The sequence below is a fragment of the Orbicella faveolata genome, unplaced genomic scaffold (genome assembly GCF_042242905.1).
Source record: "Orbicella faveolata isolate gen_17 unplaced genomic scaffold, um_ofav_v1 contig_48, whole genome shotgun sequence".
Classification (NCBI taxonomy): domain Eukaryota; kingdom Metazoa; phylum Cnidaria; class Anthozoa; order Scleractinia; family Merulinidae; genus Orbicella; species Orbicella faveolata.
The window spans coordinates 13,725,968-13,752,619 of NW_028301578.1; the positions used below are offsets into that span (position 1 = coordinate 13,725,968).

General features: G+C 42.6%; 2 protein-coding genes and 2 pseudogenes across 2 annotated transcripts; 1 reads left to right on the forward strand and 3 right to left on the reverse strand.

Moving 5' to 3' along the window:
* Positions 1-1,052: 1,052 nt before the first annotated feature.
* LOC110039638 (uncharacterized) lies at positions 1,053-13,283 on the reverse strand. The gene is made up of 10 exons (XM_089280928.1): positions 13,130-13,283; positions 11,540-11,674; positions 10,794-10,943; positions 9,878-9,988; positions 8,334-8,465; positions 7,875-8,015; positions 7,324-7,446; positions 6,629-6,754; positions 6,231-6,332; positions 1,053-1,590 (listed from the first exon to the last, which is right to left on the reverse strand). Exons 1-10 carry the CDS (start codon positions 13,281-13,283, stop codon positions 1,505-1,507), a joined length of 1,260 nt encoding a protein of 419 aa, XP_089137054.1. The 3' UTR covers positions 1,053-1,504.
* An 8,635-nt stretch (positions 13,284-21,918) lies between these two features.
* On the forward strand, positions 21,919-22,756 carry LOC149096629 (uncharacterized; annotated as a pseudogene).
* Positions 22,757-22,835: 79 nt separating this feature from the next.
* On the reverse strand, positions 22,836-23,735 carry LOC110069770 (uncharacterized). The gene has a single exon (XM_020777310.1). The coding sequence runs from the start codon at positions 23,733-23,735 to the stop codon at positions 22,836-22,838; it is 900 nt and encodes a 299-aa protein (XP_020632969.1).
* Positions 23,736-24,595: 860 nt separating this feature from the next.
* Positions 24,596-26,175, reverse strand: LOC149096630 (uncharacterized; annotated as a pseudogene).
* Between the last annotated feature and the right edge of the window lie 477 nt (positions 26,176-26,652).

A 26,652-nucleotide genomic window follows, 5' to 3' on the forward strand; every position in this document is an offset into this window, starting at 1 on the left:
GTGATGTCATCGTGTTTGAAATGTTTTCCGTTAACACTGAAACGCAAGCCGGCGTTTTCAAATTCCTCCTGTTTGAAGAGCGTTTTCGAAAAGCTCCGTTTTCGTGACGGATCATCGTGGGCGGTAAGCCTCACCGTAGAAAAGCTACTTAAAGCATTCCATCAGATCCACATTCCACACTCGCATTACTTGTTAAGATGACGTTTCACGTTAAACTCTCTTCCCATGCAAGAGAACAGCGACTACAGTCACATTCAGTGTAAGCAGGAGAAATTAGGCTCGATTTGCCAGCCGCTGTTCGGAAAAGGAGCCCGCACTCCTTTCCCGAATTATTTTCCCGCTGAGGAATGTAGACCGAATCACCGTTCGAGATAACGAACGCTGCAGAAAAGGTCAAAATGTCGGACGGCCCTTGCGCTTTGGTTATTCAGAGGCTAATCTTAATCAGCAAATCTTGCTAAGAGATTCCTTTTCACGGTTGAAAGTCGAGCAGCCTTTACATAAAATAGTTTTTTAGTACCGTGTAGTACACCGCCATGTAAATAGCACTAAGCATATGAGTACAAATGTATTTGTGTCAAATCAAACACATCTGTGAAGTAATCACTACACCCCTAAACAACAATGTGGCGCTTATTCGAAACATTTGAGCTCTGATGCGTCTATCCCATGAGGCTTCAAGGACTCCACCATCTTATCGGGGAGTCCCATACTCGTGGCAAACTTCATACAGTAACATGCTACCATATGACAGAGCTTAATTTTCACCACTTTTGAATTTATCAGCCACGGTGTTGTCGTAATATTATTTGGAAACAAAATTATAAGAGAATATTAGACTTCCTAATAACAATTGAGTTGAAATTGCGCAGGGCAGCATGTTTTCACAGACTTCTCTCCGCACAATTTTGTGCGAGGTCTAGGGCAAGATTTTGTGTTGAAGTGATTCAATTTTGTCCTCCGCGAGATTCAAGGTTGCTTTAAACAAACAAGACAGGTACAAGAGAGGTTGTCCACTAAAATCGTAGACAAAAAAAAACAACAACTCATGGTATGCTTGCATTACGCTAAAAGTCAAACAGAGAATTGAGAGACAAAAACATATTTGCATAGCAAGGCAAAGCGTATTTATTTGCAGCCAAGAAAATATTGGTAAACAAACAGTATAATAATTACAGTTTACAGTGTAAAACATTTCCATATCGTTCATGAACCAAACAGAAATTTCAGAAATTTGTGATATACAAGTCTTCTCTTCTGAAGTTTTGTCTTAAAAATAAATAGTGTTTTTCCTGTTATGAGCTTAAACAAGTATTCCAGAAATTTGTGGGCCTTACAAGTCGTTTATGACATCAAACCAGGTTTTAATTGATTCGCTGAAGTTCAGCTCATAAATAATCAAATTAAGTGTGTAAAGACTCTTACTTGTGATAAGTTTACAGATAATACAAATTTAAAAGATTCCGGTAGGCAACAGCTAAGCAAGCAGTAGGCGCGGTTCCATTTATGCTGAGAGGACCAGGCTCCCAAGCACACCAAGAAAAAAGGTGCTTAGGTAGCCGCTGACGTCGGTCGAGCCTCCTCGGAGACCTTCACCGAAATAAGGAAAAAGAAAACGAAAATCAGACATGGAACATTTTGGGGACATTAATGATCATCTCAGCTATATACGCAACTTAAGCAGTTATGAAATTAAAGCCTAAAAAGACTTTAGGCCTGAACGGGATTCGAACCCATGACCTCTGCGATACCGGTACAGCGCTCTAACAACTGAACTTTCAAGCCGACTGGGAGGTGTGTATTTAACCGCGATGATCATTGATGTCTTCATATCTATCTCCATAGTTCAAATATATGATCTTTCATATATTCACTTGCATGTAAAATTTTATAACTCATCTTAATTCTTATTAACCCGGTGTCCGAATAGAGCATTACAACAAAAAATTTCACATAATCTTAAGACCAGGCCTCAATTTGTGTAAACACAAAGCGTTTTTTAGCATTTCTTAAATGTAAGCATCCATGGTTGTGACAAATTAAAAGACCACAAGAGTTGCCTTCATGATTTATTGATCGATAACGGGTTTAGAATTCGTTTCATTGACTAAATGTATATATAATGATTTTGAAATAGAAGCGATGTTCGACAAAATCACATGCTATTTACTTTCACAGTCAAATTCAGTGGTTATCAAATATTGTCTGGCTAAATGTTGTCACAAAACCCGTCTATGGTGTTGATTTAAATGGTCTGTTAAAGAGCACAGCGGTCTAACAGGCCTTTAACTTTACCGGAGAGAATGATGGGAACGATTTTCTTTAGAGTTGACAGGTATATTGGATTTTACTGGAATGATTGTGAGATATGACATAAAGAATTCAGACTAGTACTGTTTGTTTCAAGTTTCCTACGTTCTCAGTTTTGTAATAATAATAATAATAATAATAATAATAATAATAATAATAATAATAATAATAATGGCATTTCGGGCAGTATATCCACAGGGTGGCTCTTCGCCTGCCCGATGCTAACTAAATTTACAATTAAAAAGATATCTAAGAATTTTAAGAATTTATATCTATATGTAAACGAGATAAAATTGTGTTTTAAGATATGCTAAAATAAATAAATGAATAAATAAATAATTAAAATTATGCCAGGTGTTCTAAAGCTCTCTTAAAAATAATGTTTTTGGTGTCTTTACAAAATTTAATATAGTCTTGGCAGCACCTCACGTTGCTGGACAACGTGTTAAATAAACGTGCAGTCTGGTCCTGTAGAGTATTATTAATTAAAGATCTCTCTAACTGAATGCTGTTACTAGATCTTAAGCATCTTTCGTGTTGAAATACATTAAGTTTCAGATAACTTGGCCAATATGGGTTGTGAAGGGCTTTGTGAGTTGCCTTAAGTAGGTTCCATTCGCGTTGTTCCTTTACGGGAAGCCATTTGAGTTTCGTAAGGATGTCTTCGGATGACACAAATCTACCAAGCACAAAACTAGCTGTAGCCTTTTGTACTCTCTGGAGACGTTTCATTAAATAATCTGGGAGTGAGTGGTATACTATGTCATTATAATATAGCTTGCTTAGAACCAGTGCCTGTGCCAAATTCTTTTTGATATGGAAAGGCAGGATGTTCTTTAACTTCCTTAAGGTTGTTAGAGTAGCATAGCAGGACGCTGCTACTTGTCTGACATTTCCTTCCCAGTTCAGATGCTCATGGATGTGAGACCCCAATAATTTAGTGGTGGTCACTCGTTCCAAGGGGATGCTGTTGATTGTGATGTCGAACTTTTCAGTGTTTAAATGATGGACCTTTGATAACTGCGGAGTAGATAATAACATCAGCTTAGTCTTGGAAGGATTAATGACTAAGTTTGCTTCACGTGACCACGCTTCCAATTTGCCTATACTTGCAGAAAGTTCAGTTAGAGTTGATTGAAGATCTGCTGGTTTGCACTGTGTGTACAATGTGGTATCATCAGCATATTGATGACATTTAACTCCGCGTACATATGACTGAAGGTCAGCCACGTAGAGATTGAAAATGAGTGGCCCCATGATAGAACCTTGAGGTACGCCGAAACTCACCCTACAAAGCTCTGACGTTTTGTCGTCGACTTGCACAAAGTGTTTCCTTCCTGTAAGATATTGGATCGTCCATTTAAGATATTCCTTGGAAAAGCCCAACAGGCTGAGCTTTTCAAGAACAGTCTTGTACTTGATGGTATCAAACGCCTTAGAGAAATCGGCTAGTACCATGAGGGTAACTTCTCCTCGCTTCATGGCGCGAATAATGTCATCTCTGATCCCTAATAGAACAGTAGTCGTTGAGTGTCCTTTCCTGAAGCCTGAGATATTCTCTTTTAACAGGCAGTGAGAATCAATGTAATCGATGACTTGGTGGTGTACGAGTCTTTCAAAAACTTTTGAAAGGACCGGAAGTATTGATATCGGTCTCATGTCTGATACACTGAAGGTAGAGCCACTGGTCTTAGGGATTGGGGTTATCCTCGCAACTTTCCAAGCGTCGGGAAATGTTGATGTGGCAATACAGGAATTTATCACGTCTGTCAAAGGTCCTGCAATCAGGTCGGCTACAGGCTTTAGGAACTTAACTGGTATTTGGTCAGGTCCTGTCGATGTATCGGAACGAATTAATTTGATTTCCTTGAGGACCTCTTCATATTTAACGTGGCGCAAAGTGAATGATCTTTCCCCCATCAGGCATGGCTGCAAGCTATCAACAAAGTTCAGTAGGTCTTCTTTTGCGTCAACACCTGCATTTCCGGTGGTGCGTTGGGCAACTTCTGCAAAATACTTGTTAAGCTCATTGACATCCAGACGTAAAGGCTGTGGACATGGGTTCAAAATACGGTGTATGATACGCCAGACCTCTTTCGGTTTCGTTGATGATAATGCCGTATTGATGAACGATCGTTTCGCCTCTTTGATCGTTGTTTTCAGACGATTACGGACGTCGCGAAAAGCTTACCAGGCATCGGGTGTTTTTAACGAGTGTGCCTTGTGTCTTAGTACATTTCTCTGATTTTGAAGACCTACAATTTCCTCATCATGTAACCAGGGAGCTGGTGGCCGTGTGACCTTTGTGCGTGTCAGTGGAGCGTGTCGCTCAATACAGTCAGAGATGAGTGTAGTAAACATCTCTATTGTTTTGTGCAATATGGGAGCTTAAAAAAGCCGCGACGGAAACAGCAACGAGAACATCACCAAACAAAACGTCTATTGACCAAAGGAATGGCTGTGCACGGCCATTACAAATCTTTAACCTGCCTCTTCAAAACAACAACGTGAAACTACCAAGTTTTGCGAATTTTTTTTTAAGAAATTGAGCCACGATGGCAAATTTTTCGTACTCTGTTCTGGAATTGATCGCTGGCGTTACATCTTTAGTTTGAGGAGGGAAGTTAGACCACTCGGCGTACAGAACAGCTCCAAATAAGTGCAAAATTTAAAAGTAAAATATAAATCCGGCCGTTGTCCTTAGCGTCGCCGTCTTCATTTGTAAGGCAGTGCAGTGAAATGTAAGGCAGTGCGGTTGTTCGCGATGGATTTTAGTAAGGCCTTTGACTCTGTGAGCCATAAACTCCTTGCTGAGAAACTTAAGAGTCTACTGCTTAACCCGTATATTATAAACTGGTGGTTAGGATTTTTGCGAGATAGAAAACAAAGAGTTATTTTCGGCAGTTCCGTTTGTAATTGGAAATCAGTAAACAAAGGCACAACCCAGGGTAGTGTTTCAGGACCTTATTTGTTCAATATATTTCTTAACGATCTGGAGATTAAATTAGGGAACGAGGCACTTGGTTTTAAATATGCTGATGACTGTACGATTATTACTCCGGTATATGATGATATAGATCACTCTGCAGACTTAATAAATCAGTTTATACGGTGGGCGGGCCAAAATAGAATGAATTCGAATTCTACAAAATGTAAAGAGCTTATTATGTATAAAAAACGACACACTGCCGAGGTATACAATAGTATTTTAGGCATACCACAGACTAGTACAGTAACCATTCTAGGTCTCACATTTCAGCCGAACTGCAAATTCAGCACTCATCTTAAAGAAAAGTTATATAAAGCAAATAAATGCTTGTATGTCATCAGATGCCTCCGAAAAGAAGGATGTAGCCAAGCAGACGTAGACCATTTATTCTCTTCCATAGTTTTACCTAATATTACTTACGCTCTATCTGTGTATGGTGCCTCCGAATCAGAGCTAACTATAGCCCAGCAGTTTTTAGATCGATGCTTTAAACGCAGTTATATATCCAAGAAATTAGAGATAGGTGAATTACTTAAGGTGCAAGATTATAGAATTTGTAGGAAGGTTTCTAATATCCCAAACCACCCACTTAGAGCTAATTTCCCTGAGACTAAGATTACAAGATACAACTTAAGGAATAAATCTTCCGCAATGCCCGACATTCACTCGGACCGTTTCAAGAATACATTCTTTAATAGGATAGTTTTTAAGTACAATGTAACTTTGTAAATAGTGTACTTTTTGTATTCGATTTTTGTATTTGTTTCCATGTAAATATCTATCTTATTTAGAGACATATTGTAGCCCATTAACATTATTATTTTTAAATGTAACACAAGATATGTAATTTTATCTTTTGAACAATAAAGACACTTTATTTATTTATTTATTTATTTATTTCTTAAGCTCCCTATTACCATACACAACTTACTGATTCGAGAAACGCAGTGTCCCTTTTTGTTCTTCTTGTATGCCTTCTTGCATTTACACTTTCCTTCAGAGCATACTTCATGTTTTTTGCAGTTGCATTCGTCTAAGAAACATTTAAGGAAATTTAATTGCAAAACGAATATTAACTTAGAGCTTAAGTGTCCTCCCAAGAGCTTATGTAATTGTCAGTCTGGCAGGAAAAACTTCACCACAGGCATTATGTTGGCAGGGGTTCAACAGCGCACAGCGATCCATGCAATGAATTAAGAAAGCTTTAATCCAGTATATATTCAAGCGAATATCAAAACAGCATATTCGCGGAATAACAAGCTTGTGTTCGTCTATGGTCTTGCGATTCCTTCAAGGTGCAAATCAAGGATTATTTCATCAAAAGCTTACCCTCTACGCATGCTCCGTCCTTCTTAGAGTATCCCTGTTCACACTCGCAAGAGAACTTTCCCGGCACGTTCACACATTTCTCCGCGGCACCGCATGGACTCGCAATTTCAGAGCATTCATCCACATCTGCAATGAAAATCAGAGCGTTTTCACTCAAGCGGCTAGCAGCCATGCAAATTTAAATTTGTTGGAGGAAATGAAGGTGTTTACCTAATTAAAGAGTTCAACTCCCACAGGATTGGTTGGAACACTAACATGGCCGCCGTTTCGTTGTTTTGGGACATCAATATGGCTGCCGTGACGTCATCCGAAAATTCTCTTTTACAAAACTCCCAAAACTTAACAATTGTGATTGACTTTTTTAAAACAAACTAAATAGATTTATGGGATGGGCAGAGGCATATTCGTGGAGAGCCTGTTTCTTCACTGTTTTGAAGTAAAATTTGATTTTGTGGTGATTTCGTTTTTTTCGGCGGGGAAGAAACACATGATCACGTCGTCTGAAGTAGCATTTTGATGACTCGATTTCTTTTCTTTATCCTCTAGACAATAGGACCAAATTAACTTGTGTTTAATTTTCCAAATGCTTTTCCTTGCAGCAAACTGTCGGTAAGTGTTTCTTTGAACTTTTATTTAATAATCTGCAGCAGCTAGAATAGTGAAGGGGATCATTAAAGTGAAACACATTCACTTACCCTGGCAGACGCCATTGTCATTCCTCGTGTACCCCTCACTGCATTCACAGTCGTAACTACCTTCGGAGTTTACACAGACAGAGTTTGCTGGACATTTTTCTGGATCGCTGCATTCATCAGCATCTGTGTCAACAGAAAACAAATATCGTGTTTAGTACTAAATCAAGTACAAAAGACCGTATTTGGCCACATTTCGAAACTCCTAGAAGAGAGTTAAAAATGCGGCGCGCAGGGGAGTATTTTTGACGAAATTCTGGGTGTTTAGATAGCCGATGAAACACTGCCTCGAGTGTTTGATGTATCTTCTTAATCGAAACTAAAACTAAGGAGAAAATGGAGAAATAAAATCATAAAAATCTATGCTAATTAACATCAGATATCCAAACACTGTCACAGTCATGATTTCCTTTGTTGAAACATGATGAGTTATTACTGAGTTTGAGAATATATCTTGCCAAGCTGTCATTAAATCATTGGAAAAATGTCAAAAATATTCACGCTGAGTTACTTCTCCCCATGCTAATTTATTAACCTTGACTGTAAATTGTTACCTTGGCATGTGCTGTTTCCTCCTGAAGTGATCATTTCATAACCTTTGTGGCAAATGCAGTCATAAGAACCGTTAGAGACTTTGCTGCAAATTTGATCAATGGCGCAATCCTGACCTTCTTGTCTGAAACACTCAGTTATTTCTGAAGAAAACGACAAAGTGATTTGTTAGAATCTGAGACTCAAGGGTAATCAAAATCAATTTTTTTCTTCAAATCAGATAAAAAAAAGTCATTGAATATGAGATAAGAGGTCTTGACTTGAGGCAACAACAATTTCTCGGAATTCCTGGTCAGAATATTTTTGGTAATTTGCAAGAGGAATTACAAGTTCGCTCCTAGCCCCAATGCAAAATTGAGCATGAGTATGAGTTTCTCAATAAATTGACCTTTCAGCTGCTTCCTTTTTATCTTACGAACAAACACAGTATTATTGAGTATTGTTTCTGTCAGGCAACTTACCAACGCACATTCCGTCGGCAGTCTTTCTAAAACCGTCGAGACATACGCAATGTGGTTTGTCTGGCATCAGGGGATCAACAACGCATTTAAAATTCTCATCACACTGGTGTTCCGCGGGGCATGGCAGTGAGACTACGAAAAGACAAAGAAAAGGAGGCGTGAGAAGATAACTAATGCTGTGTTTAGACTTGAACGGTTTACCGAGGTACCAGAGTTTACTTACCTTGGTAAACATTTTCCGTGTGTAAACGCCAACTGATACTTTGGTAAATGCCGCAAAAGACAAAAGAAATTTAACCAAGGTAAAAGTTGTAATTACCCTGTGATCAGGCATGGTTACAGTTGGTAACCAAGGTCAAGATGACAGATATATCCGCTTGTGGCGGCGTAATATATCACTTCCCGCGGTGAGCAGATTGTACAATTGCCGACAAAGCAAAGCGTTTCTTTTCCAGTTTTGACTAGGTTATCATGGCAGATAACGTGGAAAGATTGGATCGATCTTCTTACGGCGAACAATCCGTCACGTAAAAGAAAGCATTGTATTTTTCATTCTCAGTATTATTTACAACTTTCTCTAGACAAAGTTCGGTCCTTTGTTGTGTAATTATTGTCGATATATTTTGCCACCAGGGAGGATGCTGCATATAACCATGCATACTCTGGGTATGATAAAGCAGCTGAATTGTCGCCGCAATATTATGGAATGAGGTCCTCGCCTATGAAAATGATGGCACCTCAATTTGCTCCTGTTCCGCTGCGGTGGGATCCCCGTCCAAGTTCGAATTTCATGACGTTGATAATGTAGCGCGCGCGACTGTTGAAAGATCAACTTGAGTTATTTGACCAGGTATAAACACTGGACGAATGTACCAAGGTTAAGAAACTTGACCTTAGTAACTGTTTACCTTGGTAAAAGCTCAAATGTAAACACAGCAGGACTACAGTACCACATGAAAAAAGTATTCTTTGGATTTTCTTTGTTTCTTGTGGGTGATTCTTTTTTCTTAAACAGTCTTGTGGGGGGACGCCTGAAGGGAATCATAGTAGCTGTATTCATCAGTTTGGACTGAATATTTGTTTTGATGAATACCACTACCAATGTGGTTCCCTGCCGGCGGGTAGAGGGAATGGGCCATTTGACGCTATGTGAAGCGAGTGAGACATTTGACTATGTAAACCTGCTAACATACTGGGCAATCCGTCACGAAAACTGAGCTTTTCGAAAACGCTCTTCCAACCGGAGGAATTGAATACGCCGGCTTTTTGTTTTCCAGTGGACATAAAAAAAAAAGAAAAAAAAAAAAAAAATTGAGAAAGGAGCTTTTCGAAAACGATGGTGTCACGATAAGTGATTTCATGCGATTTCCCTGTCCGTGTTTTGCGCAAACAGAAACCCAAATGACCGGTGATTGTTGCGTTTGAAAACTCGTTCGGCGTAGTGTACATGAAAAGCAAACGTTTTCAGACTGAAGCCTCCGTTTTCAAATTCCTCCAGTGTAGTGTAGACCGGGCCTTAGATTTGAATGATACATAATAATTACCTCTGCAGTACTTCCCGTTTCCGGTGCTATTTCCGAGACAAAAGCACTTTCCTATGTCACACTTCGCCCGAGAATCGCAATCTTTGTCAGCTTGGCATGGATGTAGAGGCCCTACAAGAATCAAATGCGAACTTCATGAGTTTATTGACTTAGTGCGTGAACTGAACGAGAAATTATTTAGCTAGAATCCTATCGCTGTTCAAGATTTGTGCAAAACATCCCAGAACAAAATTTCGTCTGCCAAATTCCATCCTCATTATCAAAGCGTACTTTTTTTTAAAGTTGTGAATCTTCAGGCTTTGTGAAGTTTTGTAACTTGCGAGTGCATAATGAATTGTTAACGTGTCTGAAGCTGGAGAGCTTAAATACCCGGACCAGCTTGCTTTGGTCCATCTGCCACCATATACTGTACTTTCCCATGTCAGCAACAGGCCAGCGACAGACCTGGCTGGAGATATGCCACCCGCTGTACTTAGGGTTCAGAGCCACCTTAAATCTTCAAAACTTTAAGGTGGCTCTGAACGCTATGTGCTGTTTTTTTTTTTTAACACTTTGTCAAAAGTTGCGTCTTATCATGCTTATTAAAATTTGATGACGTAAAAAATCTCACAGTGCCGTTTTTGAATTATAATCCCCTAAAGCTGTGATTAAGGGTGCTTTTAGCAGATCATACTGTTGCTGTGGTAACCTGTTGCGTCACGAAAATGATAAAAAGGTGTTCACCAATGATTGAGCAGTTTTTTGATATTACGATTATAGCATCAGATGATAGAGTGGTTTTAATGACCCATCAAGTCTAACTGCTGGAGTTTGTTTTGAGCCTAGTGGAGGGTTTTATTTACCACAAAACAGTGGTATCATTACTATTGATATCATAACGTTTCTGTTCATGGCGTTCATTGTGTGACGTTCTTACCAGGTTCGCATGGTTTGTTTTGGCCCATTGCAAGTCCGTCCTTGCACATGCATTGTGCGTTACGTTGCATTGCAAGTGTGTCCTTGCACGTGCACTTTTCTGCTTTGCATAAGAGATAGTCCTTCACGCAGTCCGCATCCTTAACGCATTCTAGAACAAATAAGAATATTGAACGATTATTCCAAGGTACGTGGAGAAAACTAAGTGAGGACTCTGCACTGGAACTAGTGGTCCATACACATTGGAGCTTATCTTGGTTTTTGAAGTATTAAGCGTCCTCATTGACTAGGAGTATTTCTACTCCCTCACTTACCCCCATACCCCAACCAAGAAGAACTTCCAGCATTAATTTCAACTGTAACTACTCGTTACTTAGATGGAGAGCCGGATGCATTGTGAAAGTAACTCTGAGCTAGGACAAGGACACAGCGCGTTGACCCCGGCCAGGGCTCCAACCGGGCTGTGTTTCTCAAACGTCCTGGGTGTTACAGTTCACCAAAACCTTTATTGTTCTTTGCTTCAGCATGATCTTTCACCCAACATCGCCACTGTTTATCCAATTGGAAAGAAAAAAAAAAAACAAAATTCAGTGTGGAATGTTGCTGTACTGCAGCCCCGTCAGATGTTGTCACAGGCCTTGTACTCCTCTAGAGGAATCGCTTCGAAAAGCGCCAATTTCCGAGCCATCAAGACCAACAAATAGATACCTTATCACTGCAGTTTCCCACTGTAAGGAAATCACTCACCTACACACTTTCCAACCGCGTTTCTCTTCGGCAAGCTTGGAATACAATCGCAACGTTTTCTATCAGGAAAGAAAGGATCGACCATGCACACAGCGTTTTTTGAGCATCCCCACTTACTCGGGCAACGTGATGCTTCTGATAAGACAAAGACATAAAAATGTATGTAGTTATTTCACACCATGATTTTTTTTACAACCTTTATTGACCATATTGTAATCAGTTACATCAATAAATGTGAAAGGTTACGCTACGAACATGCACACACACAAATACACACACATGACAACAATAAGTTGGGTAAATGCTCAACTGAGTCTATCAAAAAAAAATTATAACCTAGAGTGACCGTAGCGAGCAATGCACAACCCCCTACGCCGTCTAATGGAATTGTGGCGGGTAAGCCAACCACAGACAAAGCTGATCCTAAGCTGACGCTGGATAGAGCTGCTGACAGCACTCTAGAGCAGCCAGCGCTCCAGTTAACGAACTTTTTCGCGCGTTTATATTTTTTCGCAACCACTCGATAGTGGGTGACCTCGTTGTTCAGAGCGATTGAAATCTCATTGATTTTCTACAGCTGGAAGTCGGGCTGCAGTTGGGGGTAGAGGGGCTGCGGTGAAGGTTCAGGAGGAGCGGACGGCAAGACATTCGCAGACGACATTGCATAAAAAGGAATTTAATTTATTTCTAATTCAAATTCAATTTCCAGAAAGGGAGCCATTCAGATCAAAGAGTTCGCCGTTTTCATCTCTGACGCTAATAGTGATACTATTTACAAAGGCGTCAGTTGAACAGTCATGCAACACCTGCTGAAGAGAAGAATTATAGCTAAATTTTTCAAGGGGTTGAACTCTGACATCAAACCGTGCTAAGACGTCTGACTTTTTGCCGTTGAACAAATTCTGATCTTTGTCCATCAAATCACAATGAAGGAAGTATGTCATTGGACATGTAATCCGCTTTACGTGTGTTAGAAGTGTAGCGTAGTCTAAACGAGACCAAACGATGATAACACAACGGTTTTAATAAAGCTCATGAAAGCCCGCCATTACTCGCCGTAATACAACAACAACTAAATCCGGGATACATCTCCCTTCTTGAACAAACAAAACAAAGTAATGAAGGGACGGTAAAGTAGGCAATGAACGGAAGGACAAGGATTAAACAAAGCAATCCAACAGTGTTCACTGTTCAGAACTGTTTGAAAAGCCTTTACACTGGATTCCTAGGTGGTGAAATGCCTGAGGTAAGCAGGTCTCCTAACAATCCTGCCACTTCTGGTAGAGACAGGGGCGGGAACACTTGGCGAAGCTGGCTGTAAATCTGGCTGCGAAACATCTGGTTATTGCAACGCTGAAGGTTCAGGGGGCACCTAGAGTGTCTCCTCAGCAGGTTTCCTGGTGGGGAGTAGAGTTTGAGCAGTGACCTTCGATTCCGCTATGTCTCCGTCTGGCATCGCTTGAAATTTCTCAGGAACTTTGTAAAGATGTGAACGGTTTCGGCGGTAGAGTCTACCATCCTCTGTGCGGACTTAATAGGAGCGTTGCGTTTCCTGACAACTCACTTGCGCTTTAAACCATTTTGAATGACCTGGTAACGTTCGGACCCGCACCACATCGCCATCTTTTAACGGTTGCAGCTCTTTAGCACCCCTGTTGAAGGGGAGCGCTTGCTTGTGTTGCCTCTGTTGCAAATCCAGGTGTACATCGGGAATGACTTTTGGCTGAAACAGGTGGCTAGCCATGGGTTGTACGGTACGGGTTCTACGCGAGAAGACACGCTGTGCAGGGGTGCTGTCTATTCCTTCTGATGGTGTATTCCGGAAGTCCAGTAGAGACAAGTGTGGGTCATGGCTTGCATCAGCAGCTTTTTTCAAGATATTCTTTGCTATTTTGACACTATTCTCAGCCTTCCCGTTGGATTAAGGAAACCGTGGAGACGTTTTAACGTGTTCAAACTGGTATTCGGCTGCAAACTTCCGAAACTCAGCACAGTCGAACTGTGGGCCGTTGTCTGTGGTGAGTCGGTCTGGAAGACCATATCTTGCCAGATGAGGTTTCAGCTTGTTAATAACCGCTCTGGCTGTCGTGGACGTCAGTATATCCAACTCGAAGAAATTAGAATAGCGGTCCATTGTAGTCAAGTACTGGGTGCCATTGAGCTCGAACAGGTCTACTGAGATGCTCTGTCATGGTATTTCGTGACATTTCAGAGGTTCTTTTTGCTGCTCTGGTTTGTAGCTGTTGCAAATACTGCACCTGGAGATGAATTCTGTGATTTGCTTGTAGATGCTTGGCCAGTAGAAGGCTTCTTTGGCTCTCCTGAGGCACCCCTGAATGCCCAGGTGATTGCAATGTACTTTATCCATCATGCATTGCCTGAGGCTAGATGGTACTACAATGCGCTCACCTTTGAACACAACACCATCCTGTATTGACAACTCTTCTCTGAAGGGAAAATAGACCTGCAACTGGGAGGGTACGTCAACCCATCTCTCTGGCCAACCTTGTGTGATAATAAGAGCTAATGCCTGGAGCTCTGCATCAACTTCAGTGGCACTTTTGATTTCCTGCAAGGTTAGTTTCCGAATGGGCACAGACTCTGCCATGTCTATATACTTAGTCTCAACCTCTGTTGGTGATCTTGTGTCAGCAACATTCCATACTTCCTGGGTGTCAACTGTGTCTTGTTTAACCAGGGGAAGGTAAGCTCGGCTTAGTGGATCAGCCATGTGCATCTGTGTACCCTTTCTGTAGGAAACCTCTAAATCAAATTTCTGTAGACGCAACAGCATTCTCTGCAATCGCTTTGGTGCACTCAATAGACTTTTCTTCATAATAGACTCCAGGGGTTTGTGATCAGTGTCAATAAAGGTCTTTCTGCCATAGACATAGCCCTCAAATCGCTCAACTCCAAAGAAAATTGCTAATAGTTCCCTTTCTATCTGAGCGCAGTTAGTCTCAGTAGGCGTCAGAGCCCTGGAGGCATACGCAACAGGGTTTCCATCCCGCGTCAAGCACGCCTCAAGTCAAGACCACTCATAGAGGCGTCGCACTGGAGTACGGTCTTTTTTTGAGGGTCGAAGAACTTGAGCACAGGTGCCTGGGTTAGAACCTGCTTCACTTGCTCTAGACACTGGCCACGAACGTCTTTGTCCCAGACAAACTTATTGTCCTTTTTGACAAGCTCTCTCAGTGGTTTGGCCAAATCTGCTAGGTTGGGAGCAAACTTCTGCACGTAATTTATCATGCCTAGTACTCTCTGGACACCTTTCTTGTCCGTAGGAGGCGGCATTTCATTGATGGCTTTCAGCTTGTTTGGATCAGCCCGGAGACCCTCTGACGATATGATGTGACCCATGTAGCTGACTTGTTTTTCTCTGAACTGTATCTTCTCTGAGTTGAGCTTGATGCCCTTCTGCCGACAACGCTTGAACACTTCATGATCTCTGAGTGCTTCCTCATCGGTGTCTCCTGCTCCGAACACCAGGATGCCGTCTGCTATAGCCTTCTGCCCTGGTAGGCCTTCAAGTGCAATATCAATCCTCCTCTGAAACTCCTCTGGAGCTAGGGATACACCAAACGGCAAGCAAAGCCACCGAAAGTGTCCCCAGGGTGTTCCAAAGGTAGTAGCAAAGCTGCTTAACTCGTCCAGCTGTATGTGCCAGAACCCATTTTTCGCATCCAATACTGTGAACGCACGGGCCTTCGATAACAGAGGCAGCACATCATCTATTGTAGGTAAGGCGTAATGATTTCTGTGTAAAGCTTCATTCAATGGTTTCGGGTCAATACACAGTCTAACTTTGCCATTTTTCTTTGTTGTGACCAACAGTGCTGAAATCCAGTTTGTAGGTGTATCGACCTTCCGAATAACTCCAATATTTGACAATCTGTCCAGTTCTTGTTTTAGAGGCTCTCTGAGGCAATGGGGACTTTCCGTGTAGGTAGCTGGACTGGCTGGTCATTCTTGTCTATCTCCAGGTGGAGTAGCCCTTCTAGTTTGCCTGCTCCAGTGAACACATCGGAGTATTGCGAAATGTAGTCTTCCACCTTGGGACCTTTCTCCTCCACACCGCTTGACTAAACAGAAAGGATATTCTGGCTGTTGACTGTTAGCAGCTGAAGGTGTTCGCTGGCCCTCAAGCCCAAAATGGATTTACAATAACCACGAACAAGATGAAACTCAATGCTGTATTTCTTATTGTTCTTGGGGTTGACAACTTTGAATCGCTTCTTGCCCAAGGGTTTGACCTCTGACTGGTTGTACATTACCAGGGTCACGGAGGTTTCTTCCAATTCACTCAAGCCGTTTTGGCCACAGAGCTTTAACACTGTCTCATCAGTCATGATGTTTACTGTTGATCCATTGTCTAACTGAAATTTTTCCTGGTTTCCATTGACCAGTAGAGTGGCAAAAATTTTGTTAGGGTGACGACTGGAGGCTAATGCATTAACCTGCTATTTCACTTCAATCTCAGCCACATATTCATACTCCTCATCTTCGGATGTGTAATCCGCAGACAGCACTTTCTTCTTAGATTCTTGGCAACACACCGCAAAATGGTTTGGCTTGCCACAATTCTTGCAAGATGTTCCCCATGCAGGGCAGTTCTTCTTAGTGAAAGGATGGTGCCTGGAACAAAACTTGCACTTGCGTTCTTGTGACTCGTTTTCGTTCTTCTCTGGAACCCTTGCCTTCTTTTTGTCAGCTGTTTTTCTTTTGTCTTCCTTCACGAAACGGACATCCTCTTGATTCATCTCCTTTAGCTAGCTGCCTTGCTGATGTCTGCGTAGATCTGCAGATGTCTATACATTGTCCTAAATTTAGCTTTCTTGTCTGCAGGAGCTTCTTACGAGCAGAATTGTCATTGATGCCCACCACCATTCTATCACGAATAAGTGAGTCTGTTAATGACCCGTAGTTGCATATCGTCGCTAATGTCGTAATGCGGTGACATAAGCATCAACTGATTCATTTGACTCTTGGTCCCGACGGTTGAACACACACCTTTCATAGGTCTCGGACAGTATTGTTTCATCTTTTCTAAGATCACTTCTGGGTCTTTTCTTTGGTCTTCGTTCTCAGACTCCATAGCATTAATTACGTCTAATGCATCAGAACCGATGCACGTAAGCAACGTGGCTGCCCGTCGTTCCTTATTTCTTCCCGGGTTTTCGGGGTCTTTAAGCTGAGCCGCGATTTCGTATTTTGACCACGCTCGACAGAATCGTTGCCATTTGACAGGAAGATTTCCACCGCTTAAATCCATCCTTCCTGGAAGCGGTATATTCACAGGAACAGTTATCAGCGAGGGTTGTGTACCCGAAGCGCCACCACCTTCTTCACTCGTGCTAGGCATAATACTTGTGCAGAAATATCGACGGGAGAGTTCACAGAAAATACTTCAAAAAAACTCACCACGCTGGCTTTCGGCCAGGTCACGAGCGGCAATACTATGTGTGTTTCACTTCTGGCACCATGTAGCGTAGTCTAAACGAGACCAAACGATGATAACACAACGGTTTTAATAAAGTTCATAAAAGCCCGCCATTACTAGCCGTAATACAACAACAACTACATCCGGGATATATCTCATTGTACTGCGCAAGCCGGAAGGGCCTATGACATCATACCATCGTTACAATAAGTTGTAAGTTCCGCCCAGTACCAAGCAAATTGGCTAAATCACGATCAAGGGTAATAGGTTTTGCCCCAGAATTAAGGATTACTAGCTGGCCAACAGGTTGATTTGTTTCGGATTCCAGTTGGTGGTATTGATATTTTGCGAACTGGCCGTCTATTTCTTTTGCTTATTTCTTTAAAGTGTAATGACCTGGGGATATTTTACTAACAGATACAGATGGATCTCTTTTTTCATCGCCTAAGGCCGCTGAACCTTCGTTTTTCAAATTATACCAGCTTTTGAATAAACTGCAAGATGTTAGTTTCATGAAATGTACTTTTGGGATTTGCTTGTCAAAGTAGACAGTTTCCCCGTTCGTTTGCGTGACAGTTGTAAGAACAACCATTCTTTTATATTATACAGATATAAAATATTCAAAATGGACGTCCAAAAATGGCTGCAAACGAGAGAGGGCATGTTGGAATCAAGCGCCGCGTTCATGAATGCCCGGGCGTGGTTTGCCGGGAGGCTCCCGAATGCCGATCAGACAAAGTTCGTCGCGAAAGTGGTGGGTTACAAGAACCACCAAATCAGCGGCGCGCAGATATATTACAAAAAAGGATGCAAAAAATGGACAAAAGAAATGAAAGGCGCTCTTGGCCTGCCGGGCTATCGGGTGAAGCCCGCAACGATGATCACAGAAGCGGCGCCCATGCCGGACGTTCTTATCAATTGTCGCTGAGACAAACTGAAACATCGTTGCCAATTCCAGCCGTAAATTTCACAGAGGCAGCACCAAGCCCTAAGAAAATATTCAACGAGGCGAAAAAAATCTGTGTCTCCTGACACCTTTTTCGTGACAAAATTCAGGGAAATATTCCAAAAAACCAGACACACCCAGAACTTCAGTCGAAATGAAAAACTGGTTGGGCGGGCCATACATGAAATATTGGCCTCAACAACTCAACTTTGCTGTTTTCTGCACCAACTCAGGAAAGACGCAGTTCCTCGTGAACCAGTTCTGCGGCCCCTTTTGCGGCAAGTTTGATTATTTCGTGCTCATCTGCCCGACATTTTCCTATAAAAAGACCCTCTACCGCTTCGCTGAGAGAGAGCCGCGGTTTTTTGTTATCATCTGCGAGTAGCATAACGTAGAACTATGGTTAAAAGCGGTGAGTATTTTTTTTGAAGGCACCAACACCCTCATAGTTATTGATGACTAGACAGCCTCAAAAGACGTGAAAGGGCGGACTGATGAGCTAGTCAAACTCTGCTTTTCTGCTCGCCACACAGGTATCAACGCGTGGGTGCTGACTCAGCAGCTCTCCAGCATCGCGAAGCCTTTCCGAGAGAATGTGGCAGCGATCGTGTTGTTTAACACGCCGTCGGCCAAAACCACGAGGGCCATCTTTGAAGAATACGCCGGTGAGCTTGCCCAAGATGATCTCAAGCAGCTGAGAGCAGGTTTAAAGAGCGCAAGTATTTCCACCTTGTGCTCTCTCTTCGCTACCCTTTCACGATCAACTTGAATTGAAAAAAATTACAATATATACTCAATGGCTGACGTTAAGAATTTGTTGGAAGCTGAACCGGCGATGGAAGAGGTTTTGCAGCTGCTGGTTTTGCAGCCGTCAAGCACCCCTGTGGCTGCCTCCGGTCCTGATATTCCCTCTCTCTGTGAACAGCTTGCAATTCTTGTTTCCACAGGTAAATTAAAAGAAGCCATCGGCATCAGCTGACACATGACGATGTGAAGCGATTGAGCGACAAAGATGTCCAAAAGTATACCAAAAGTTATGATTCCTTCGTGGGCGCCAAGACCACTGAAACCTTGATTGACAGCGTTCTGATGCTTGCAACCAAGGCGGTTAATATGTTCTTGCGTATCAAAGCCATTGATGCTCTTCAGCAAGAGCTCAAAAACGATTAAATAATCAACAAAGAGTTGTCTGCCTTGTCTGGTAACGCTACATTGAAATGTGGGCGGATGCTCGCGGTGGCCAGCGCGATTTCAATGCTGAGCAGCAACAACCTGAGCAACCTGAACAATCCTCAGAAACTGCTGAATAATTAGTCAGTATTTGCCAGTAATTCCCAATTAAATATTTGTTATTAACTAACAAACATATGCAATGTCGGAAGCGCAAACTGCAGCAGCCCAACTTGAGGACACACAACCTGCGGCAGACTATTCGAGTCAACAGGTGACTTCAAAAATTCCAACCACTAAACCGGCGAAAACCCAAAGCGAGTGGCTGCGGGCAAAGCCATTGCTGAGGAACCAAGACAGGCTCGCGAAGCGTAGAAAGAAGCCTTGGCTGAGGCTCGCACGTGTCATTATTGCAAATAACCAGGCAAAAGAAACTTCGACAGCAGGCCCTGAGAAGACCGTTGGCGAAGACGTGAACGCCACAAGAAATGTTTTCACCACTACTCAGTGGTTTAGTGTTGTCAGCATTCTCGTTTCAATGCTTGGGAACTACTACAAACGCGAAGAGATAAAAAGAGTTTTCACTAAGAGGCCGCCACAGACACCCCCGCCATCACCGACACAGCCTCTTGTGGATGCAGCACCGCAACCAAAAAAAGGCATATCATCCGTTTGATGGATTAATTAAACTTTTCTCTCATTCATATACAACAACAATGAGACCCAAAGTTGACGTCCAACAAGTTTTCATCAGCACTGCTGCTATTTTTGGGATAGGGCTGCTTTGAATTAATTTCAACGAAAAGGTTTTCAAAACGGTCCGCCGTCTCATTTCTGCACTGTTCACTTGGCAAGAACAAGCCTCTGGCTCAAAAGAAGAAAATCACGTCACTTGGCAAGAGCTCGACTCTGGATCAGAACAAGAAGAAGAAGAAGAAGAAGAAGAAGAAGAAGAAGAAGAAGACGAAGAAGAAGAAAAGCACTTATGCGAGGCTTGTCGGGCATTTGCCTCAGAGCCAGACCACCGACGAAAGTTTTCGTTTGAAAAGAAAAAAAATGCCACTTATACTTTGTTCGTAGAACAGACATGCCTGACAACAAGCTCGTGAGAACGATCATAGATGCCGTCATTCTTACCGGCTTGGCCGCCGGCATCGGCTGGATTGAGAAAAAGGTAGTGAAAGAGAACTTCATCCTTGACCGCAGCAGCAACGTCATGAGCTATGCAAAGTTCGCAGCTGTCATGGCGGGGAGCGTCGCGCTGAAACAGTACCTCGAAGACCAAAAGATTCTCCCAACCAGTTAAAAAAGTGAGCATATTGCTATACCGTAGAAGAAAGACGATGGCCAACATTGTAATTATGATTGGAGGCGCACTTCTTAATGCCGATGCTTTCACCAGTGGCAACTATCTTGCTAAATATTTGTCCGGCGACAGCGGAAAGGCCACGTTAGAAGAGAAAACGCGGCATGATAAAGCTCCTGCTCTTGAAGGTTATCATGCTGCTATGGCCACATACACACGTGACCGCACTAAGCTTAGCTTCTTGATTGGATCGAAACCAACGGGGAAATCAAAGACCAAGCGAAGCAGAACTTTACGAACACCGATTACGCGTTCAAACTCTGACCATGCGCAGTCACACCCGGACCGGCAAATAACACCCCGTAAAGAACGCCAATTCTCTGACTTTTACCAACCCAGTGAGCTGGAGAAATAAGGCAAGTTACTTTTTGTGGGCGGCACCGTGTTCGCTCTCAGCTATGCAGTTTTTCGTTTTCCTTGAACTTTTCGCGGTGTTGCATATCTCTTCTTCGAAGAAGAAAAAATGGATTCCAAGTTCACCGAACTCGACTACAGTCCCAAGGGCTACAAGAAAGGCATTGCTGCCATAAAAAAAATTAGCAGAAGCTGCGAAAGTCCCTGAAGAAACTGCCAAGCGGTGGCTTATCAAACAAGCTCTTTGGCAGATCTAGTTCTCCGCGCTGCGCTATATTCCTTGCCCAAAAATCGACGTATCGTCACCTAGGGCTTTGCACAACTTGCTCGAGATTTCTCAAAAAGCTGCTTGAGATCTCTTAAAAAGTTGCTCAAAAGTTGCTCCAAAAAGGCCAAAAGTTGCTTTTCATAAAGAAAGTTGCTAAAATGTTAAACAAATTTGTTGCTCTCTTCCTTTATTTGGTCTGATGAAAAAATATGCAATTAGTACAATTAAAGTAAGATTTCTAAGCATTTTTGTGTAATGAAATATTTTGTGGCGTAACCAGCGTTGCTAAATAACTTTGTCCTCAATTAAAACGAAAAAGTGTATACCCTGGTCTTTTTTCTTGCTTTTCGCAATAACTTTCTTTACTGCAATGTGCTTTACAACATAGCTTTTCTTTCTGAACTCGGTTTCCTTGCACGCATCACATTTGAGTTTACCCGATACCACAGTAAGATGCTCTCCTTTTAAATTATTTACTCTATCCAAAACACTCACATCTGGATCGGCTGTGCCGCAGACATTTTGCGTTTTTTCAGTTGGATTTGCTTGCACTTTGCGTTCTCTTGAAATTGCCGCTTTCGCTGGAGTACTCAGTCTTGCTTCTGCCTCTACAGCTACCCTCAAAAGATCTGAATGACCTTCTTCACCAGCTGAGACACTCGAATCACTTAAGTGTGACTCTTCGTCCGCCATTTTGAATTTTCTTGAAAAATTACCGCTGACCTAGCAGCGCGGCTGCATGCATCTTGCACCCATGATCTGTCCTAGGGGGAGGGGCGATCTGTCTCTTTTTTCACAAGAAATTCATAAATTTTCTACTAAAACATCGGAAACTATGGAGGCAAGACTAATTTTAGCACTAAAATCTGCTCTTATTTCTCAGAATTGGTAGAAAACTGGAAATTGCTCAGAAAATGCAAAAAATTGCTTGAAACCAAAAAAGTTGCCAAAAAGTTGCCGAGCAACTTGTGGAAAGCCCTATCGTCACCTAACATGGTCCCCCAAGCGGACCTTCTTTTCCTGCCACATGACAAGCTTCCGCGTGGCCGGTGAGTTTACAAATACGTGCTCACCGTTGTCGACGTCGCCAGCCGTTACAAAGAAGCTGAACCTCTGACCCCTAAAGATTCTGCTGAAGTTGCGAAAGATTTTCAGTCGATTTACAAGCGCAGCCATTTGACATGGCGTCAGCTGCTGTAGGTTGACCCTGGCCGAAAGTTCATGGGAAGCGTAACCAAAGAAATGGAAAACCACAAAACATATATTCGCCGAGGGCGCACTGAAATTCACAGAGACCAAGCTCTTGTTGAACGTTTCAACCGCACTCTGGCCTAGCGCTTGTTCGGTCATCAGTATGCCGTGGAAATGCTCCTGCCCTCGCGCCAACGGTCGACTGCTTGGGTCAAAAGGCTTCCCGACGTTGTTGAGGCGTTCAACAATGAGGTGACAAGTCTCACGGGAAAAAAAACAGCTGTCGCAATCAAAGAGAAGGCTGTCGCCTCCAAACCCTCTACAAAGTATTCCAGGCTTGTTGGCTTGAAAGAAAAAAAGCTCCCCCATCTAATTGATGTGAGATATTTGTATCAGCCTGGCGAACTTGAAGGCGGGACTAAAAGAGCCACAGACCCAATCTGGTCTTTGAAAGTCTACCATCTTGAAAGATCTGCGACTAAACCGAACGAGCTTGTCTTCTATTATTTGTCTGACGGGCCTAAGCGCGGCTTAGTCCGCGAAGAACTTTTGGTTGTGCCTTCAAATACACAGCTTCCGCATGCTTAATCTTGATATCTTTGCGCCCGTATGCAATGTGTGCACGGCGTTATCCGATATCCAACGCTTTGTATCAAAGGGCGAAAGTGAAACCTTATTCACACGCATGCTGTATGTCTCGTGGCCCTCGCTGCGCAGAAGGTTAATTCCGAGCCAGAATTGCTTTTTCTCGAAAAGCGCTTCTTTGTAGTGCTCGTGCCTAACTTCTCGTTCCACCACATCCTTTTTCACCCCATTGGCTTTCCTGATATTTTTCTGGTTTTCTTCCAAGACCGAATACATTTTAGGCCTCATGGCGATCGCCTCCTTGATCAACCTTCCCTCGCACTCATCCTTCATCTTGCCCAGAACCTTTTTGTTCCAGCAACTGTAAAGCATCTGGTCTTTTGGATAGTTGCTTGTGCCATACATTCCATTGTCTTCCGCCATATCTTTGGAAACGTCTTTCGTCTGGATATCTAAGAGTAGGCCGTCTGTGTCTGTGTAAATGAGCTCGCACTTCGGCCCGTACTTGGCTTTCAAGTGATTATAGAAGAAGTCAAACATCAAGATCTTGTTGTTCTCGAGAATTGTCATACCTGTGTAAACAGGCTTGTTGAGGAAAAGCTCTCTTTTGTGGATGTGAATGCCTGCCAAGTCATTTCCAAATATCACATGCCTTGCAACTGAGGGGTTAGCCCAGCTTCGGACAATCTTCACATCTACACGGTTTCTCAGGTTCTCCATGGTTTTGCCAAACACGGAGTTGTTAATCAGTTTGTAAAAGTTGCTCTCGAAGTCGCTTTTTGCTTCCTTCCTGAATTCGGTGTTCATCCCAATGTACGGCTCCATCCAGCGTTCTTGTTCAAACTCGATCGCTCGGTACACCTTTTTCAAACGCATGCCCTGTATGAGATAAAACTGCAGGTTCCTGTAGCGGACCACGTAATTTCTTTGTCCTCCAGCGTCAGCGCTAGCTTTTCGCTGTTCGGCGGGTCCAGATTCAAGTCTTCCATCAAACTATTTTGGTAGCCCGACATCAGCTCCGTTCCAATGACCTTTTACTCCGGCGCGAGCGGGTAGCTGTTGCGTTCCTCGTGCAGCTCCTCAGGGTACTCCAGGTCCACCTCCAGTATCTTTCATTTTCATTATTTGCTCTTCTGTGGGCATGACACACTTCCACTTGAAACCGCTTTTTGGCAGAGGCAAGCTCATCACCCAGCTGTGAAGGTCGTTCGCGTCCAAGTAAGTTATGTAATTTGTTGGTTTGCACGGGTCATATCCTTCAACCCGCGGGTTGTTCGCCTTTGGGTAGGGCTTGCTCACCATTGAGATGCCTCCTGTCATTCCTCTCTCGATGAAAATGTGCATGTCTTGATCTGTCAAGAGCTCAAGCTCCACGCCTGTCTTTTTCAGAAGAGCATCCCAGCTCAAGCCCGGCGAACTGTAGTAATGCACCGGATCCAGCCCGTATTTGTCCATGCATACCTTCCTAAAGTTTTCGAAAACATCCACCAACAGCAACACGTCTGTGGTCATGCACAAATCGTGGTAGTTGCCGAGGGTTTTGCATCCGAACGCTTCCCACACTTTCTGCGCGTGCTCATAATCTTCTTCCGTGATACTATTGCCATTAAGTTTTGAGTAAAACGCCTCTTTTTGTATTCTTTTCTTCAAGAGCAGTTTTTCTTCGTCTTTGAACGTTTTCTCTGTGATTTTGAAAGACTTGGGATCGCTGCCTTTTACCAGGGAATCCAGACTGCTCAGCAAGAAATCCACACTATCGATGACCCTAAATGATTCCCCAGTGAGAATGAAATGTATTTTTCCGTGTTAGTTGGAATGCATTTTATTTCGCCCTGCACTCTCGACATTTCCTGCATCAAAAGATGTCCATCATAGCCTTTCAAGTTGTGAAATACAACCGGGATGAGTGCCGTTTTGGCATTCAATCTGAGCTTGAAGTTGCATTCATTGTGCGCGGCCCCCCGGTATTTTCCTGTGATGTGGCAGCTATGGTCCTTCACTGAGTCTTTATGGTTTTGCAGTAACAAAGGCTCGGCACAGAACAAACATGTCTCCTGGTTAATAGCGATCCATTGGTCTATTTTATCTCTTACTTTTCTTTCCCTTTGCGGGCCAATAAATTTCATTTTTCGGATGGCCTCGTAATAACATCTTCTGTGACTTTGACCGCAATACTTGCCAGTATCATGGTCGTTCACTGAGACAGAGTCCATGAAAAGATCTTTAACAAGGCTTTTATTACAAATACGGCAGTGATCGCGTTTTTTTGTGTGTTAACCGGTTTTCGCGTGTCATTAAGAGCGGCTTTTTGTTTGCCATATCTGCTCTTATTCTTCTTTCTTCTTCTAAGATATTGGCAAGAAACACATAGACTGCGTCTTCACCTCTGCATTTGACTGGCCCGAAAGTTTCGCCGTCGCTTCTCACGATTGCGTAAGCAAGCTCGTATGCCTTATGCATCTCTGTTCTTACGGTGAAGCTTTCATCTTTTGGCGGTTCGCAGCCTTGGATCTTTCTTAACAAAGTCTCTGTATATTCCGAAAGACGCTTTCATCTGCTTATAATAGTTTGTGAAAGACACCTTGTCCTCTCCCTCTTTTGGCAGCACTGTTCTTGTTGGCCTATTCAGCAACCCTTCGCATTCGGGTTTGAGCCTTTCAAGTAGCTCTTTTCCTTGAAAACCATACAAACAGCGTCCGCAGAAATGCTTGCTCTTATTGTGCCTATGTTGGTCATACAGTAGAGTAGTTAGCCTTTTCACATAGCTGTAGTGCGTGTTCTCGCCTTCTTGTATTAGCATCAAGTTTGTTCTTGGAATAGCGCCGTCTATTTCGCTGACTCTGTGAACGATAATATGGTCTTCTTCCCAGCCAAACATGTTTATGGCAAGATTTGGGTTTTGTTTTCCAGCTTATCAACCTGTGAAACTGGTGTTGGGAAGTCTATTCCTGTGAAATTTAGGCCATATTCCCTCGGTTAACTCCCAGCCTTTTCGGATTTCTACCTCTTGGTGCTGGAAATAGAACAGCACGAAGTGCCTATCTCAGACACTGGCTGTCTTTGTTTTGGATGTTAATTATTGCTTTCTTATTTCGCAACCTTTTTGGTAGAGGAAAATAGCTTACTCCCCTATATGGTTCGTATCGAGCAACATTAATAAATGCGGCCAAAATGCCAGCCAGCCGGCACCTCTTTCCGAACATGCCTCTATTTCGCCTTTCACTTGATCAATGAAGTGGTTAAATACGTCGTTCATCGTTACTTCGTTGCTTATGTTGAAAATTGCAGGATCACTCTGGACAAAATAATGTTCCATGTATTGTGTTTCACCGTCTCTGGTGATTGAAAACTTAGCACGGAGCCCAAATTGTGTTTTGTCGCTTCCCAAGCTAGCTATTTCATTTTCAATAATATTAGTAAATCTTGTTTTTGTTTTTCGCTCAAATTCCAGAAGATTAATTAGTTAGAACAGACTTTCGCTTTTTAAAATTGCCGAGGCCTCTTACATTAAGAGAGATCAACTTAAATTCACCCAATCCCATCCCTAGCAAATACAACATTTCAATAAATTGCTACAGATTCACAAAGATGGCAACTACAGATAAGTTCTTTCAGCATTGCAAGACCTCATAAACATTGCCCAAAACAACACAAAACAGCACACACATCCACATACACAAGCACGTTGATAATTTTGATCAAATCACAATATTTATGTTCGGCACATTAATATTAGTTCTGAAGGTGACCCTCGGCATATCACCCCCAGCCGGCTTCCATTCCATTTGTACAT